We start from the raw sequence: 19,975 nt of genomic DNA on the forward strand, positions 1-19,975 counted from the left end.
TTGCTTCTGAGAAAAATGTCCGATCAACCAATCTCACTAATTGAGATTTGATGAGGAATAACAGACTTAGTCAAGGGTCATCATTGACATCAAGGCATTCTCACTAATAGTGGAAAGTCATTAGGCATGTATGCCTTCTCACTTTCTTGGTTCCTCGTTCAATTTGTCCAGTGTACAAGAAAGTTATCTCAGTGCTTAAGTTCCCCTCATACCCTTGTAGGTTTTCCCTCTACATTATTTTTAACTTGGTACTTTTCTAGCAATGCAAAAACTTGTTCAGTTGTAAATACATTGAACAACCCAGTCTGTTGGTGTTTATTTATAGAATAACTAAATGATGCGAAACAAAGTGTGGTTTTTTTTGTAATAAAGCAAAAATTTACACATTTGTTAGGAGGGGAAAAAAAGAGGAATTTGTTTGAAGATCAGGGAGAGCTCCTTTGAGCTCGGATGCCAAAATGATTCAGTGACACAGCATTTAAAAAGAGATATTTGAAAACCTGTCCATTTCCATATTTAGTTTTAGTCAGTGGTGGTCACGCATTCTATTCTCCTGTGCTTTTCACGAGGAAAGAAAAAGAGGCTGGAGATCTAATTGAGATGCTTTTGCCTGGGGTTTTGTCAGTGGTCAGTACTCGTTGCAACATGGTTGCAATAACTGTGACCTCAATAAGAAAAATAGCCTCAGTCTTATTTCCCTTTGGAAGGACCAGCTTTTTTTATATTTGAAAAACAGTTTATTTTGCTTTTCCATTAAAAGCAACCCCATGAGTACACTTTGGTGCCAGTGCCATACATTTAAATTCAAAAGACTTTAAGAATAAGGATAAATAGAACCAAAAACATTTACCGGTACGGTACATGTAGAGAAATATATACACCATTTAACAACAATTTTCTCTTTCCACATTTTCAACTCTTTGTGAAATTTGCCTCACACTTTCTGGTCTGGTCAGCAATTATTGGCAGGTCATGGAATTTCATAGCAGTTTTACAACACGGGCCAAAAAGATCTTGTAGATACATGTACATGTATGGATGTTCGCATGTACACACGCTCAAAATGCAATTTACCCAAATAATGATGCATCAAATGTGGAGAATTCTCAGAGAATTGTTATTAAACTTAATGTGTACCAACGTCTGTGTGTACATTTGTATGTACGAGAGAATATATTGACCAATGCTCCGGAGTCATCCACAGTGGCAGCGGATATTACCACCCAAACCGCAACATAATGAGAAATATCTCTGGCCATTCTGCTACCGTTGAATTGCCTGTCAGCTCCATTATGTCACAAGGCTGCCCGTTATGGGTTTTTTAAAAGCGCAAAAACAAGTTAACGGAACGTGCGAAGTGCAATTTATTGTGTTTGTGCCATGCACGCCGTCTGGACGAACCAATATCGCAGCAATGCACTTTGACATCTATCACACTGTATATTGCTTGTCACCTACCGGTAGGAAAGGATTTATTTCATAGAAGTACATGTATCATGTTTTCCTTCTCTATTTTTTTTTCTTTACGTTTTCATTTCTTTTTAAGGGTAAAATCCATGTATTATGCAACACTCTTCTGAAGCCTTTTTGACTTTCCAATCTTTTTCTAATTTCCACCTTTTACTATGTTTTGTACAAATATGCGTGTATGAAACTCATTCCTGTTTTGTTTCATTTCCATTTCCGTTATTTCATCAGTGATCACCATTTCCCAGGTTTAAGGTTTTCCTAACATCCCTTGGCTCCAACTGTGTCTTTATCCCTTGGCTTAGCAGACCCCAGCAGCAGCTCCACTCATGCATTTTTGTAGCCCCTACGCTCCTACAACTGACTGTACATTTCTGTTTACCAGACATCCTGTTCTCTTCTCTTGCTTAAGCTCATACATGTACCTCCTTCTCTAAGGACCCCATTCCCCGCGCAACCAATAAGCCACCAGGCTCCTACGCACTTCATATTTTGCTTCAGTTACTTCCTTAACACATGCCTCAAGAGACCCTCCCCTACTCATACAGTGTAAGTGCAGCCAGATGCTCCTCCACAGTTAACATGTGTCTTCCTGTCCCATTTTTGCTTGACCCAAAGGCTATACTGCCCTCTGACTGAGTTACTAAGTGACTGATTGAAACACTGAGTCTATAGACCTTATGCAGTAATATGCAGTGTGAGAGGGTAGTGGTTTGTGTCGCTAGGATGGGCTCAGTGCATGAACAAGAGAGGGCGCTTTTTACTACGTTTGAGAGCCCAGTGGATGGGGCATACCGCGTGCGTGTACCCGTTTGTGCCTGCATGTATAGTGCGAAGTACGCATGACTAATGTTATTTGTAATTATTTTTGCACAAAGCCATAGCGTCTTTGCGTAAGCGTCAGGTGTTGTTGGCAATGCATTCGACGATTGTCTCTCCCAGTGGCCTCCCCCAACCATCCCTTTCTTCCTGTTGTGCATGGAACCCCAGGCATGAGTCAAATTACCCGCAACACATTTAAACAAGATCTCTAAATAATGCTATACAGAACGCCACTACAACGAACACGATGGGGTTCATAAAAAAATGTTTTTTATAGTGGTCATTCGTTATAGTGATTGTGCATAATAGAATTTTCTATTTTGGGAGCCAAAAGGGATGTTCGTTATAACCAAATGTTTGTTACAGTGGTGTTCGTTATAGCGTTAACGTTTATAGCGTTAAAAACTTAAATACATGTAGTAAACTGAGACTTAATTGGGTCCAACTTGACTGGGCAAGCCTGGTCTTGTTTTGTCTTTTTTAGCACATCATCGTCTCTTTCAACCCCTTCCAATCATTATCAGATTCTGCTCTGATTACTGCAACACAATCTCCAATGGTTTCATACTTCCCATATTTCTGTCCATGTGTATGTACTTGATCCCCTTGTTCCATCTTTCTTCATCCGTGCCTCCATTCATCCGTAAATTGTCTCTTAACCTGCTTGTCCCTGGCCCACATTTTCAAAAGCCACTCATCCCCTTCCAGCTATTTAGTTGTTTGCTTTTTTTCCTTTGACCAGCCCTCGGATTGCCACATTTTCCCATTCTGTTCACCCACATAATTTCTGAGGTAATCAAATCATAAACTCCTCTCCTGTCATCCCAAAGAGCCTCTCAAATCATCCTTGAGTTTTGCCCTTTTTTCCATCCTGTTGACATTAAAAACTAAGCCGCCAGCACCGCACAGTCTCCAAGATGTGGTCTCTGTAAAAGCTGTCAAGCTGACTGCCTCATGTTCAAGGGCTTTCTCGCACATCTAAGAAAGCCATTTGGCAAATTTCACACCTACTTCAAGCCACTTGTGTTCCTGGGCCGCTATATTTGATTTATAACCTTTTCCCTGGCTAATCACTCATGCAATGGCATTATCTCGGCATCTGCTCTATCGCCGTTCTTGCATAGTGCGGATCGTGTAATTAGTGTTCGTCTGTAGCGCACGCTGGAATACTGCAGATCAAGGCTTTTGGCCGATCTGTTTGAACGTGTGCGGACAGTAGGGCACTCGACAACTGTTTGATTTGAATTAAAAACACATCGTAAGTTAATTGAAGCATTTAGAACGCTTCTCATGAAGAGCCGTAAATATCTCAACTTATTTTGCAACATGCTTTTTCAATTCAGTTGCAATACATAATCAGCAAGGACCCAAGACAGGAGAGTTACATGTACATGTAGTAGGATAGATCACTTTAATGAAATTGAAAGCGTTGAGCTCTTGCTTCCCCTATTCCATCTGCATGTACAACAAAGTAGGCCAAGCCTTTCAGATTTTAACTCCTTCTAAATTTAAATATGCAAAGAGAATTTAGGCTTTTATATTTCATGCAATGTGTGTATCATTTACCCGGTTAAAAAATCAGAACACTACGGGAGTGGTCTTATAAGATTTCATGTGTGACACTTTCATTAAGTCACAGCACATGAAAAAAAGTTCTACACTTCTACTCATATGTATCCTAACAGAGCAAATACACTGCCTTCCAAGATGGCTGCCACGCACAAGGTCTATTCCTGTGCAATTTCTGTGCAAACCTGATAGGACCCTGCAGTTCCCCAAATAAGCTCCGATGACTATAACACCAGATAATGCAGCTGAATTATGAAGCAGAAAGGAGAAGCTGGCTATCTGGTTCGATGCCTAGAACTCGAAAATGTCAAATGTTCATTTTCTTCAGCACACCTACCGGTACATGTACACATTTGTTTAAGGTGTAAATCGAGGATTTCCTTTTGTTCCCCTTCCCTTTTCCTTTGTTTGTACTTAAACTTTTTCGCAACAGCTCTCATTGGTTTTGTACACGTTTTCTAATCGAGGTCGTCCTCGATTTGATTCCCGTCCTCAATTCACCGATGATGTTGCACGTGTGTGTCCTCGATTTACACCATAAACATGCACACGTGTACATGTATGGCATTTGAGCATTTGTCTTTTGAGCTGGTACCTGTATAGTCGTACCTGCTCAAGAGGCATGGTTACATGCATTTCCAGTGACAGAAATCACAAGGGGATAGAAGTTGTGCTACAAATGTCAAGCCTTTCTCAGGTTTTGCCCCGTGTGTGTTCTCCGGTGTTCGCCAAAATGAGTTTGTTTACAATGTATACATGTACAGATGTATATATTGCCAATCACAAGCCTGACAAGCTGAGTTGTACATGTACCTGTACACCTAACAATTGTTGACTGCTGTGATGAGTACATGTATGACTTGTGTGGGGTGCCAGTATATGACTCAACAATTGCAAGCAAAAAACTCATCACCACTCGATCAAGTCCCTAAAAACAAAAACAAAATAATTACAGTGGCTACTAACAAGCTTCAACTTCACATCAAGAACAATGGAGCCATGTTCGCATGGGACTTATTTTGGATAAAACTAACGGAGACTGTTGTCAACTTAGCCAAATGAAAGTCCAGTACGGACAGCCGGTAAATTTATCGTCAAGTGTCGACTGTCGATTGTAAGTTTTACGGTCTACAGCAGTAAGTTTCACAGGGCCAACTGGGTCAAGAATTACATTGTTAGTTTTACGTAATTAATGACTTTTCGTGGACCAAAATTAATTGTAGTGCAGGGACAACTGGGTCGCGGAAGAATTACATTGTTAGTTTTATGTAAGGACTTACTTTCCATTGACCAAAATTAAATGTAGTGCGGAGGCATATGGTAGAATAACCACAATGAAATGCTAACAATCACTTGGTGTAATCTGATTACAAAATCAAGTTCAATGCGAATGTGGCTTTAAATGTGGCTTTAACTTGCAGTACAATTATGCATCTAACCACGAACTCCAGCCTTGCACTTAGCTTTTAATACTATCATCATCCCTGAACCAGAAATTATCAATTGCTGAATCTGAATCCACTCTTGACTAGTCGACCTAATAGTTAAACTCTACATGTAATGACTCGACTTGACTCAAGTCACTGCTTAAGAACAACCAGACTAGACTTGAGTCATTGCCTCGACTCAACTCAACTCACAAAGTTACGTGACTTGTGACAACACTGTGTGCCAGGTTCACATGTGAGTGACATAAATGATGTCACGTTCATTTTTGTAAACTGTTCTCATTTCAAGGATACGTGTACATGTACATGTATGTGACCATTCCAGATCAATGAAATTTAACAGTGACCAAGACAAGTACGAGTGTTGACTGATGTTTTGGGTTTTTTTTTGTTGTTGTCTCATTTCAGGAAAAGAGGAAATATTACCCGGCGACTTTTCTAGGCAGTATCTTGTGGATTGCACTCTTCTCCTACCTCATGCTGTGGTGGGCAACAGTCTTTGGGCAGACCATTGGATTCAGTGATGAGGTATTAAATTGTAGCTCACTGTCTTAATTATCCCCATCCTGGTTGTCAGGGTTTTGCCTATGCAGTGAACCAAAGCTATTGACACTGCAAATAAACATCTGCCTTGACATTCAAACTTATGTTTCTGGCAACATTGCTAGCAAAAGGAAGGGTAGTTTAAATGGACTCCTTGCACAAGTTACAAAGGGGGAGACCACTGGGAAAGTCATTGGAACGCATTGCTGGTGATGTCTGAAGCTCATGCATACGAAGACGTTATGGCTTTGTGCACATTCAGAATAAAATAAGTCGTGCGTATACTTTGTGCCATACGCCTGTAAACCAGTATGCATGCAAACCAGTGCGCGCACTTGAAAGTGGTCGAAAAGCGCAATTATTGTTCATGGACGGTGTCCATAGGGAGTTTTTTTTTTTCAGTATGCAGTACATTCATGAGGGCCAGTGCATACATTAGCAAATCAATGCTGCAATTTGCTTGAACATTCATGTACTCAGTTTAGACTTTGTGGTTTTTTTCTCCAATTAAATATTGAACTGAACAAAACATGTTTTTACAAAGAACAAATACAGTTTTACATACCGATACACGCACTGCATGTTTGCTATGATGAAGGCAGAAATGGTCGAAGCTTTGAATGTGTAGGGATTGGGATTGAATTTCAAAGCACCATCCAAGTGCAAACACAGCACACTCGCATCTGTTTTCAATGAAAGAATTTTCCAGTTGGCTGAAAAGCACATAATATGTCAAGTCCACATTGACATTCAGCTGTCAGCAGCCACAGTAATCAGCAGCATTCAAGTCCATGCAGCTTGTTTGAGTTCCTTGGTAAATTAATAATAATAATAATAACCAATTCTTATATAGCGCCAAATCCGTCAAAATTGATGCTGGATCAAGGCGCTTCAAATTGCCACCGATAAAAGAGTTACTGTACAAGGTTGTATTGTCAAGTCCGTCACACATTAAGCCAAATCACAAGTCAGTCACAAGCAAGGTGACAAGTAACAGCTAGGGGACGGACACTGAAAACAAAGAGTGCTTCTGCCGCACTTTACTCAAATGTAGCTGTTTGTGGAAAATGCTTGCGATCTGACTTGAGACTCTATACCCATCCGGGCATGCTGCCAATTTTATCACAAAGGCCCCCTTCAATGGCGAAAGCATTGTGCTAGCTATTTTTCAGAAAATTGTCACTTGACAGATGCTTAATACAATAGTGTGCATAATGGTTTCTCCATTGAAGGGGGCCTCATCAAGAGTGTGCAGTTATCACATGCCCAGATTTGTCCAAATGTACCGTATATGGAGATTGTGTGATTGACTTGTGAGGCTAACTTGTCTAGAACTCTGTCATTGCTGACCATTTTGGTTTCCTTATTGTTTCAGGTGATGGGACTTACATTCCTTGCAGCGGGTACCAGTATACCAGACCTTATCACCAGTGTCATAGTTGCTAGGAAGGGGCTTGGTGACATGGCAGTCTCCAGCTCGGTGGGGAGCAATATATTCGACGTCACCGTTGGGTATGTACATAATAGGCCTACAGTGAAAACTTTGCAAATGTGCTGATGGTGCTGGCAGTGTAATGATCAACCCACCTCTATAGGGTGTATCAAAATATATTGTCCCCGCAATAAATTTCTTTCGCCCGACATCTTTACTTTTCACTTTGCGAGTCTTTCTGCATGCTTACCCCTGTTTGCATCCACCTTGCATCCATCAGTTAGTCTGTCACCCTATGTGTTACCCCATGTGCCAACCTCTACCCTCTCTCTTGTGCTTGTATACAAAACTCCCCCTCACATCAATATTGACCCAAAAAATCCTTTTCCCAAATTGGTTCCCTGCCACGTGCTCAATTCCTCTCACCAGCCACGATCACTGCTCAAGAGCCACAACAATAAGTGTCTCGATCTCCTTTACTGAAACCCGCAACCCTGATAGATCAAATTAATAGCCGTTAACATTTAATCAGAGGGGCCGGCCCCAGTATTGTCTCCAGGTCTCTGCTTGGATACTCAAAGACATGTCTGGGTCCCCAGCCAAGTTTTCTTCCACTCCCAAGTGGAGGTGCTTTCTATATTAGGTTCAGGGTCATCATTCATACTTAATCAGCCGTGACAGGTGTCCCATCCCACACCAGGAATGGAGGAGCAGGCTAGGGGAGCTTGCATGAGGGAGCTGGTCATTAAAAACTAATGAACGCAATTAATGCCTCACAGCACAGCGTGGTGTCTGCTTATTGATGGATGAGCACAACCCACTCCAACAACCACCATCGAGCATTAGCCTTTATGAGATGCGGAGAACACCTCATGGATAAAATACAAAAGGGTTTACACAAAACAAAAAGGGCCCTCCCATATTGTGTCTGCAATATCTCGGAATAATACATGTAATTGAATGAAAATAATGCTGCTAATAGTCAAACTTCTCCCACTCACTCCATCGTTTGTACTGTCTGTCATTTTAAAACTGACTTCCCTCCTTGTTTTTAGCCTCCTTGTTTTTTACCCTCGTTTTTCCCAACATTGATGGCAAGCGTGAAGGTTAGAGACTTGATTCAGATTTGCTGATGTTACCGGGTGTACTTTGCAAACATGTTACTTCCCAAATAATTTTATTAATCAAGATATTGTTCTGCAGTTGATAGCCTAGTCTTTTTTTTATATTAAAACTGGAGTAACCACATAAAAACAAACAAAAATAAATGCATTAGGGATGTCCATTTTTGGAATAATTTTGTATTTGAATACTCAAAACTGCGTTTGACCGAATATTGGGATATTCGTAACTGCCAGATGCACTGCATGCTGCGCCAGTAAAGAGTTGAACGAATAGTGTGCCAGTTCAAATGTGCATGCGGCAATTGATATTGGGGCACTGGAGTCTTTTGCAATTAGTATTTTTTAAAACGGCTTTAACCTGCTGTTTGAATAATGAGCCGTTGTACATAAAAACGTTACCGTCAAGTGGCACCTGACAATGAAGTGCTGCAACTTTGCAATACAATAACATCACAGTCGTGTGTGTATGTGCACTGTTTTGTTTTTCGAATCTATTCAAGAATATTTGAGTATTTGGTGTATTTGGGACAGCCCTGAAATGCATTCCAAAGCCTTGTAAATGAAAGGAAAATACTGTAATTCACACAAAAGAATTCTAAATCCCCCTCCCTCCCCCACCCCCCTAGCCTTTAGTCAAGTCCTGCGCGCCTATACCCGGACCATCCGGACACGTAACGCACCCCAGATGCTGGCACGTAAAAAGACTAGCACGAGCGGCGAAGCCGCGAGGGCCTTTACTATCTCGTGGAACTAATCACTTACTCATTTATTCACGTAATATAAATCAAGCAATATAAACCAATCATCTAACGGTGGTTTGCGGTTACCAGCAACAGCACGCGCGCCAGCACGCCATGGCGCGCGTGCTGTCTGGCGCCAGACGACGGCTGATTTACGTTAGTACAAGTAATTCTGCATTTTCATTGGTCGATTCACAACGGGTAATGCATTATGCATGTCTACCAAATCGGTAGACAAATGTGAAGAAAAACATAAGCGTTCTCCACGAGATGGTAAAGGCCCTCGCGGCTTCGCCGCTCGTGCTAGTCTTTTTTACGTGTCAGCATCTGGTGTGCGTCACGTGTCCAGGTAAGCGTGTGAGACTTGTCTAAAGGCTACCACCCCCCCCCCCCCAAAAAGGTAAAAAGTAACTTCCACCACTTCGACAAATGATGTAAAAATGAGTACTGATATTTTTCCATTGATACTAAGAGAAGGAGTTGCGTCATCTATTGCTGATCCCTTATATTAAGGCTTCACAAAATCTGAATTTAAAACCCCTCAATAAACTTGATGATGTTTTTCAGGTTGCCGCTACCATGGTTAATCTGGTCCATCACCCAGCTAGGCTTAGCGGTCACCGTGGAGTCCAAGGGCCTGTTCTGCTCCATCTTGCTCCTGTTCGGCATGCTGATCCTGGTCATCGTCGCCATAGCGCTCTCCCGCTGGCAAATGACTAAAGTCCTGGGGTCGGCCATGTTTGTTCTGTACTTCATCTTCATCACCGTCAGCTTGCTGATGGAGAACAAAATTATCCCATGCCTGCTTACTCAGTAGCTGTTTGTAACGTTTTATGTGCGCTTGTGTTTTACATAAGATACAAAATTTTAAAAAGGGCCAACTTTTTTTTGTGCTGCAACAATGCCATTTTAAGGGTTGCAAACTGGCATGTATCTGGAGTTATTGACATGAGATCCCATGTTGCTACCGGTAGTTTGCTGTGATTAAAAAATTACATAGTCTTTGATTTTAAGATTTATTTAAGTATAAAGGTTGTTTAAGTGCTTCAATAAATGTGATGTCATTTCAACCCAGAAAATGGCATTTCCTTAACCCTCATTTCCAAATCGAAAATGGCCTATTACAAATAGATTTTGCCCTTCAAGGTGTTATTTTTTAAAGCTCAGTGATGTTCGGGAGACGGCAAGAAAGCAACATTCACAAGCTTGCTCGAGTGGGATTGGAACCCATGACCTCCTGCTTACTAGTGCAGATGTCTGAGGTCGGTGAAGGGCAAAACCCAATGCTTGAAAGTTTCATCTCCCATTCAAATGAATTGTATTAAGAGGAGTTGCAGAAAAGGTAAAGAGTTCAAACGAAGCCATCGGGAGAACACTATTAGAAACCGTAGATGTACACCATAAACAATAGCTAATGCGGAACTTGACAGAGGTTTGCACCCCACTTTTACAACATGGACAACTTTACATGGTTGGTTCAGGTTCCAGTGAGTGAGCTTCTTTTCTGTTAATGCGTGAAGATTTTACTTTGAAATAAGATGATTTTGCAAAGACTATGGTCAATTGCTTTGGGAGAAAGTAGAGAGTGTTGTCCGCATTTGTCACTTTTCAGTATTTAGACATTTGATTAACAATCATTTGTGAATGGCGAGTTTCTGTATCCTTGGGTTTTCTTTGTGATTGTCTTGGAAATTTGGGGAAAGTTGGAGGGTGATGGATGTTCATGTCGGTGGGAAAAAAAATTCCCCAGCTTCCCAAGCCTGCAAAAGCTTATGCAGAGATCTTAAGTTACTAGACAATATGCAGTCGCAGTGCGCACAATGCATGCACAATTCACATAGTTCAATAACCAGCCTCACGCGGCAAACCACACACTGAGTACACTAGTTATTGCGCGTTCAGCATGACGAGAACGGCGTTCCATGTGTTCAGCCGTCAATGACGCAAACGATCCCTATCAGGAATCATGTTACGGTGATATGCATTCATTCCGCTTCCTCTCAGCGATAATTTCATTTCGCACATATCTAGAAGTGTCGTCCCCCAAGGGTATGCTCCAGGGTGGTAACGACATTTTTTTGCTCACACGCACATGAATATTGAAAGTTATGTCCAAGCGAATGTCATGCCTCATTGTGTCGCAGTGGGAGCGAGAATGGATGGTCGGTGTCAGTGGAAAGGGTGTTTAATGAAATCTTACTCTAGAATAACATTTCTGTGGTCTTTCAGAAGCTAGAAAATACGTGCAAACAATGGTTGATGTGATATTGAATTGTGAAGGAAGGAGGACTGTATAGTATGTTTTGATTATGAATGCAACAAATGTTGGGATCTCTCCAAAAATTCTTTCAGTTGATATTCTTTAGTAACACAGAGGTCGCCGCTGAGGTGGGTATTTCTTACACAGTTCAATTTGATACTGCTGTACAGTGCATGAGCATATAGAACAAACTGGAAGTACATCGTGTGGAAATTGTTGTGTTTGCTGTTTCTTATTCAACGTGCAATAAAGCCCTGTACATGTACATATAAAATATAAAGTATAATTTTGGTTATGACAGCTTTATTAACGAGATGTAACATAAAATTCTTTTATAACATTCCATTAAACAGTATATGAGGCATTTGTAGTTTCCCAAGTTGGAATTTACATGTTCAGTATCCATTAACTAAAATTTGCATTTTTTTTCAGAAGTATTACCAAAAAGCTACGATATGGTCCAGATTCGTATTGTACTCACGCACTCCGCGCATCGTGCTTTTCTAATAAGATGCACACGCTCTTCCTACTGCATGCACATGTGCATGATAATGTAATACGATAACTGTAAAAAGTCTGTGTAAAGCGTGTGTGTTCCATCTTATCTGTGCATTACATTTTCTTGAAGGTGAATTGGGAAAATGTTATGCATCTCAGTGTGTTCCATATACTGCTCGGCCTTCGGCCACGTGGCATATGGGAGACACACGCACCACAGCTCCTACGGCACAAATTCCTAAGTATTAATCAATGTCATACTTTGGTATAAAAATGTGGAAATGTAATGGAAGAAATGTAAAGATCAAAATACATATCGTTAACAATTTACATATATGCTCCATAGAATTGTTATTGCTTAGAAAAATAACTCTGTTTTAAGTCAATTATGCATTGTATCGGTACCTTTCAAAAGTGTGTGCGTGTTAATGGTGTAGATCGAGGCCACACACGTGCAACATCATCGATGAATCGAGGACAGGAACCAAATCCAGGGCGACCTCGATTAGAAAATGTATCCAAACCAATGAGAGCTGTTGCAAAAAAGTTAGAGTATAAACTAAAGGAATATGGAAGAGGAACAATAGAAAATCCTTGATTTACACCATGAAAAAAATGTGTTCCTGTATTGTATTACGCTCGAGGACAGACAGCAAAAGGACCACAAAGGGACCATTCATCCTCGAACGACGGTGCCTATTGTCCTCGAACGCCGGTTTGTGCACTAAGTCTATGGGAAAGGTTTAGATCAGGGAACAAAGGAAAACACAAAGCCAATCCTCGGAAGCATAGCAAAAAACAACTGTGTGTCTGTGATTGTGTGTGTGTGCTGCTTTAATTGTTAAATACTATTTTTCCATGGTTTTGTGTTTCTGCTTTTAACAAACAAACCTACAGAAGTGTGTTTTTAATTGGATGTGTTTAAACTACATGTTATTAATGTACTCTCAATTATCGATTCTGATCTAGTACATAACGTTCTAGCACAACTTATATTACATTGCAGGTACATTCAATATTGTAAATACCGTTAGCTGTACAGCGTCATATACAATTGTAAATATATATAATAAATTACAAAATATGAGAAATCTTATTCAGAATCTATTGCATGAAAGGCTGGTATTGAGATATTATGTGTGAACTAAAATTCAATTTAACAGTTAATTCTGAGTGTTCAAATTCCTTCCATGATGTATGGCAATATACCGTTATATACATGTACATGTATTCATGTACTTTTTGTTGCAAATGTTGTTAACTTAAGGAAAGTGAATTTTCTGTTAAATCCATGTATACATAAATGTTAAGCATTACTATGGTAAAAGACCCTTCTCATCATACATAGCAGTCATTCAACGCCATTAGGTACGCATGCGTGCAGTGTGCAAAATGTTCTAAACATTTTAAGCATGTTGCTCGAAACTTCTTCGAAATACGGCATGAAAAGGTGACTCCCAAAACGCCGATGCACGTGGCAATCTGCTGGCAGTGACGTCATTTGAGAGCTATCTATCCGATTCGTTAGTGACTTCGCTATACTAGGCGCGCGCAGCACTGATTACTAGCGCCCATTGGATAAACACTCAAGTTGCGTTAACTTCTGGTTCCAGTGGTTCCAATGCTACTTAATGTGCAGTGGGCGTGGTTTAAACTGAACTGACGTCACACTAACGAACCTGATAGATGGATCCATTAAGCCCTGCCTAAATGACGCTTTTGACCAATCACAGTGGCAATTACTGTTCAACATGCGCGCATAAAGTCTGCCATGCGTGCACGTGCGTGTGACGCGTACAGCCGGAACATGTAGTGTGGGATTTTGATTAACTGGTGCCTAAATGGATCAAGCAATCATTTGAGCGTTCTTAAATTTAACCACTATCCGGTTCGTTAATAAGAATGTCATACACGCAAGCACACCACTGATTACAAGCGACCATTGGCTAAACACTCAAGTTGCGTTCCATCGTGCTATGCTACGTGTGAAGTACGCATGGTTATTAAAGTTGAGATGACGTCAAACTAACCAACCGCATAGCTCCGTCTTCTTCAGTATTCAAGGATTATCAAAACTCAATAACAAGTGCTCTCTTTAAGCCAGTAAGTAACATGCTACATTTATTAAGAGACAATGACATTATTCCTTCGTCAGTATTCCCCTGTTAATTGCTAATTTGACTTGTGATTCACTTGCGATTGGCTCGTCTCAAACATTAGAAATTTTACGGAGAAAAAAGATATATCTCATACTATATATGTATACATGTGTGATATTCTGTATTATATTAATGAATATAATCTACGCAACAAAGTAATGTATATTGAAATGCATGCTTGTATATTTGTAAATATGGAAACAGTGTAAAGAACAAAAAAACTAACTGTAGAACAAACAAAGTTGATTCAATAATCTCCCTCAAAAAGTTGGGAATTTTTTTTAATGTAGAAAGAAAAACGCACAAGTAGTGATGTGAAGGGCTGTATTAAAGCGTTCATGAATCCAGCATGGCAAACATTCACACTTGAATTTGCAATTAACATTAAATTCTTTACTTTTCTGTTTGTTTTGTTTTATTCATTGTTTCATAAACGGCAGCTTTAACAACAAAACGCAGATTTATTACATTTATTTTTGTAGTTTGGGATGTTCTTGTAGCAAGCAGATGTGTGATGTAATTATTTGTATTATTTTTTTAACTAAACATCAGGTACATGTAGATTTATATAACTTTGTCTAAAAAAGAGAAAAAGAGATTTTAAAGTATGGTTGTCAGCAAGTAGCTTTGTACTTAAAGGCAAAGATTTAAGAAACTTTCTGTCCTCGTAAGCATTCCAAGCCTGCAATTTTTAAGTTGAAAATTTAAGTAAACTAGTTGACTTTGGGTTTAAATAAATTAGTTTTCACTTTAATCCCTGATGACATGTTATACACCAGTGTGTCTGTTTCCATTACTTTCGACCTCTTAAGCAATCACTTCAACTTTACTCTAATGAATTTTGAAGATGTCATCGTTGATTCGACGAATTACCATTAATACTAGTATTACTCTGTGACACAGCGGATGTTGCCCGAGGGAAAAAAATATATGCCGTTTAGTCTACAAAATTGTCAGAATTTTTTTCTTTTGAGGTCAACTCTGAGAAAAAAACTACCTTACTATAGAAACTACAGTGAGATAAAACAGTGAGATCAAAAATTTGAACTGTGAACATCAGGAAGTAGCCTGTTTTGGTATCAGAAACGGACATTTCAATATAATTTTGAAATGACACAAAATGCAAGTACTCTTTTCCTTGCCCGTTAAAGTACATGTGTAATTCCAGCGATGTTATGAAATGTCCGTTACAGCGATGTTAAGAGCTCAGTGAATAAGCATGAAAAGGAATCCCCCTTCAAATCTTGACATCCATCATATAGTACCGGTGGCGGTCAAGGAGATTACAGACTAGGAGTTCCGGATCAGTCTGAATCTTTAATCAGATATCATAGTTAATTGGCTCTGTCATGGACATTAAACTTCCTTTCATAACGCTGGAATTACCCACATATTTTGTTTTGCAAATTTAATTATACGGATTCTTTATATCCAATCCTTTATTAGATACATGCATTATTAATAAGTCGAAAATTGACAGCAGGGGATAGGGGCATACTTCAGTGCATAATATAGTAGGTATGTGATGTACTACTGTGATTGTTCAAATTCGGTACTGTACTTATAAAATCAATCCAAATAAAATCTTGGTATTTGAGCACAAAATTTACAAATTCCTTCTGGGTTTAGTTCTAATCCAAGCTGCCTTAAAGTCTTCAGGATCATCTGCCAAGGGTTTTCTCTTAATTCCAAGGATGCTTATATCACCGGCCATTATTTATTAATTTTTTTATCATAATCTTGCGACCGGACGGAATGGATTTGCCTAATTTGTCTTTGAAGACTATACAGTACCACACACCTGGTGGTCCGCAATTATCGCCATGCTGTAACATACTATTCTATACATTTGTATCACCAGATAGGTTATTACAGGGCAGATGATTGGGTTTCTATGAAAACGTCCTTCTGAGGACCATGGGGCAGTAATTGCTGTGAAATAGCCACGTCAATATATAATTTGTTGTCCCTCGGGTGTACACACATTAGTTGTTAATTTTTAATGTAGTTAATCATCACAGCTGCCAAATAAGTTGTGAATCTGTGTGGATAAGTTGTAAATCTGTGTGAATAATGCAATGCTTTTATGTGCAAAAGAGCACACAAGCAAACTTGGTAAGATTCATGACAGCATCAGAGGGAAAACATTGATGAAAATTTCAAAGATTATGCAATTGTTTGTTTGTCGGTTTGTTTTTGTCATTAATAAATCAATCACTTTTTCTCCACTTTTTTTTTCCTGCGAACATTCAGTGATCATAAATTCAGTGTTCTTTCTCCAGCAATTATAAAGCTTTCTATTTGTTTTCTTTAGCTCATACTCAAGGGGGAAAGAGTGTGAGCGCAGATGTTGTCTTCATAACAAAATATGTTTTATTTCATGTCTTGGAAATGTTCAAATTCCAAACCTACAACTGTTAAGAATTGTATATATTTTATCGTAAGAAAAAAAATGCAATATAACTGATATCCATTTTTATTATTGTCTATAATTGTGTGGCAGTCATTATGTACAGTGAGAGTGTGGCTCATATAGAATAAATACTCTGCACTCGCATGCAGGTTTGAAAACTTACAAACTCTGTTCCTCAAGCCGTGATAATTTCTTGTAAGCTGTAACTTTTTTCTTGGTTGATCCAGACATTTTTCACAAATAAATATACAAACAATATTGGTCTGTAAGATAATTTATTAATGAAAACATGGGGAAATCTTATTCCAAAAATCTTATGTTTAGTTTTTGTACTGCTCGTATTGCACTTTCTTTTTTTTCCCCTCGACTTTGTCGAAATTTTGCCAAATTTTGAAAATTGCAAGGCCTTTGTTGTTTATCTCAAGCTTTTCAAAATTGTGATTTTTAACCCTGAGCATTTCTAGAAAAGAAATTCGGGCCATAGTTAAAGGGGAATGGTTTGTATCGACGCAAAAGGTCTTTTAGCGATGTTTGGAAACCGTTTAAAAACAAAAATCATCCCAAGCATGAACAGCTGTCTGAGATGTTTTTTTCCGTATTTTTACTTAGTTTCTTAATTGTTATTCATAAAAGCACACACATAACTCACAGGAGACTGCAATGCAAAGGATTTATTGGGAAATTTAAATCATTAAACATTTACTCAGAAGTGATGGGTGGGCAATTCTAGCATTACAACAGGAAGTGTATAATGTCCATGATGTCCATGACAGAGTCAAAGAACCACAATAGTGATTGAGATAAATGATCCAAAACTCCTAGTCTGTATAATCTCCGTAACCATTACGAAATAATTTATGTATAACTATAAGATTTGGAAAATATGTTTTACATACCGCTGGAATTGCCCTAGCTCAACGTGATGAAAGTTTATAGTCCGACACATTTATTTTCATAAACATGCAAACTGTATAGTTCGTAAACAGGGCCTCTACCAACTAGGATTTCTGAAAGAAACAAATTAAGGGACATCACACTGTTCAACAACCTCCCTTGTCTGACTGCTGAGACTGTTATGATATAGCTGCTTCCGACCTCACTGCCAGCTTGATTATTTTCTCCACATTCTAGGCGTCGAAATTAACAGCAGGAGACCCAACGGTGTTATGAAAACTGCCACTCAGACAACATAGGGGTCGCATAAATCCCAGACCTAATCAAACTGCCATGTCCATTGGGATGGCGGGAGGGGGTTGGGTGTCGGGAGGGCATTACAGATGAGTCTGCTGTATAGGCAAACTTGAAAACATACTTTAGAGATGAAAGGTGAGTTTCAAACCCACCCCCCCCCCCAAAAAAAAAAACACCTAAAAATCAGTTCATTTACTTAGCAATACAAACGTGTTCCTTCCTCCATGGTCAAACAAGTGCGAGTGTGCACAATAAGCTCTGGCCGTGCTGCAAGAACTCTTGCATGAAATCGATCGACTTAAATGATCCCTGCAAAGTGCGACGCCAAAAAAAAAAATGTGACGTCGATACCTATATGGAACACAACATTTTTGGTCAATTTTCAGGGGAGCGACCGACCGACCACCAATTGACATGTAGGAACTCCAGCCAGAATTTTAAAAAATGGAATAATTAAATAGGCTTAGAGACGTCCCCTTACATACCGCCGACTTTTTGAATTTTTTGCGGCCAGACAGTATTTGGACAGTGTAAAATATAGGAACTGAGAACTGATCCACTTGCAGAGCGGATCTGTTTGCGTGCAAATGATCCCAACATAAACGCGGAATGAACCCCCAAATAAACACAAATACATTTTTCAGAAAAAGAATCAAATTTGTTAAATAGCACGGACAGAAATAACCAACATGAGCTTTTTTTTAAAGGTCAACAGCGAGCTCGATTATTCCCAATTGCAGGTTTGTAACAAACAGTAATTCCTTCTACAAAGCAGGGCCAATGATCTGGTGTGGCTGGAATTAATTAAGCTAGGATCGCTTAGGTTTACCTGGGAATTCATTTTAGCACCTGAAAATTGGAATTCACTCCTCACTAATTGCAAGCTCTCTGAAGCGTTATAAGAGGTGAGAAATGTGTTACCAACTTGTTTTTTTTAACTGATTGTTTTTTTCCCTTTCTTGTGGCAGACACTATAGTCAGAGGCGTCTGTAGTCTACAGGTATGAGTTTGTTTTGCATTCAGTAGGGGACGTTGAACAATACAGGACAATAAGGTCCACAATTCCCGAAGGTCCACAATTGACGATCGTGTACAAAACATATATGGGATGTCTTCCTAAAAAGGAAAAGTACAAACAAAAGAGGGGCAATTATAGGGGTCCACGATGAAGACGTTTACACACTAACAGGGACAAAGAGAAAAACAAAGCATTGTCCTCAGGCGTATAGAAATTCACGATGGTGTGTGTGGGTGTAGTGGATGTGCTTCCCTATATCAGTCTTTTAATGATTGCCGACAAATCATTGTCTTGTCTGCAATATCGGCAATATTGGCGGCAGCAAAGAGTGCCACATCCAGGATTTTTTTTGCGGGGGGGGGGGGGTGTCATCAGCAAATCAATGCTGAAATATAAACAGGCTTTTTTTTCTCCGGACACTTGTCCTCCATAAAATCAATAGGTGGTGCCATGTATGGCCATACTTTCAATGGGGCGCTGTTCAAATCAGACGATCAGTAACACTTTATTACACGATTGGGTACAAATACCCCATAACCCACTCCAGCTGGCTCTGTCCGAATATTGTGCACAGGCAGATTTTATTACCAGTAAGAAATTTGAGCAAGAGCTGTTTTTGTTTTATTCCCCCCCCCCTCCCCCCGGATCCGCGCCTGATAAATAGTAGTAGTCGAAGTCCAGTCTCGTCCATTTTGATACATTTCAGAACTTAGTGACTTGGAAAAAGGACTACACTACAAAATGGTCCTAATAGGGTACCAAAGTCTGACGTCAGATGTGTTTGTTCTGGTTAAAGCGCTGATGTCTTCGCACACTTCAGCTATGCACGTCAACCAGAATACACGCCGCATTGTGCTACTCTAGTTATACGACCGACAATATCAAAGCAACAAACATCCGTCGTCCCATTCGGACTTGCATGCTCATGCTCAAAGATCAGAGTATCTCCAACCTCGTCCCCAGGGTATCGAGCAGTACGCGCCCACCACTACCTGCTCTCTCACCCTGGTATTTGGATCATTTGCATGCGCAAGATGTTTGAACATGTATGCAAATGAGGAATGGTCTGGTGCCTGCCTGTGTGTCTCATTTGCATTTGTTTTTGTGTGCGGTGTCTGGGGTAAAAACAGCGCCTGTGAGCATGGCATGAGTATGAAAATACAATTTTATTTTAATTAAACTGTTACGATCTTAACGAGACAATAATCAGTATCACATTTCATATTAATATGAACAAATTGGAAAGGAAAGGAATATTTTAAAGAAGGCGTGGACGAATGATCGCGAAAAC

General features: G+C 39.7%; 1 protein-coding gene across 3 annotated transcripts in view; it reads left to right on the forward strand.

The window, feature by feature from the left end:
• LOC119740382 (sodium/potassium/calcium exchanger 2-like) overlaps nt 1-14,835 on the forward strand; it is a 64,802-nt gene extending 49,967 nt beyond the window's left edge. For all 3 annotated transcript variants that reach the window (XM_038215656.1, XM_038215657.1, XM_038215658.1), the window contains exons 6-8: nt 5,715-5,834; nt 7,225-7,361; nt 9,713-14,835. In XM_038215656.1, the coding sequence (XP_038071584.1) occupies nt 5,715-5,834; nt 7,225-7,361; nt 9,713-9,962 (507 nt within the window). In that variant the 3' untranslated portion in view covers nt 9,963-14,835. The remainder of the gene's footprint in view (nt 1-5,714; nt 5,835-7,224; nt 7,362-9,712) is intronic.
• The last annotated feature ends 5,140 nt before the right edge of the window (nt 14,836-19,975 follow it).

This window comes from Patiria miniata, unplaced genomic scaffold (genome assembly GCF_015706575.1).
Source record: "Patiria miniata isolate m_02_andy unplaced genomic scaffold, ASM1570657v1 HiC_scaffold_5, whole genome shotgun sequence".
NCBI classification, from domain to species: domain Eukaryota; kingdom Metazoa; phylum Echinodermata; class Asteroidea; order Valvatida; family Asterinidae; genus Patiria; species Patiria miniata.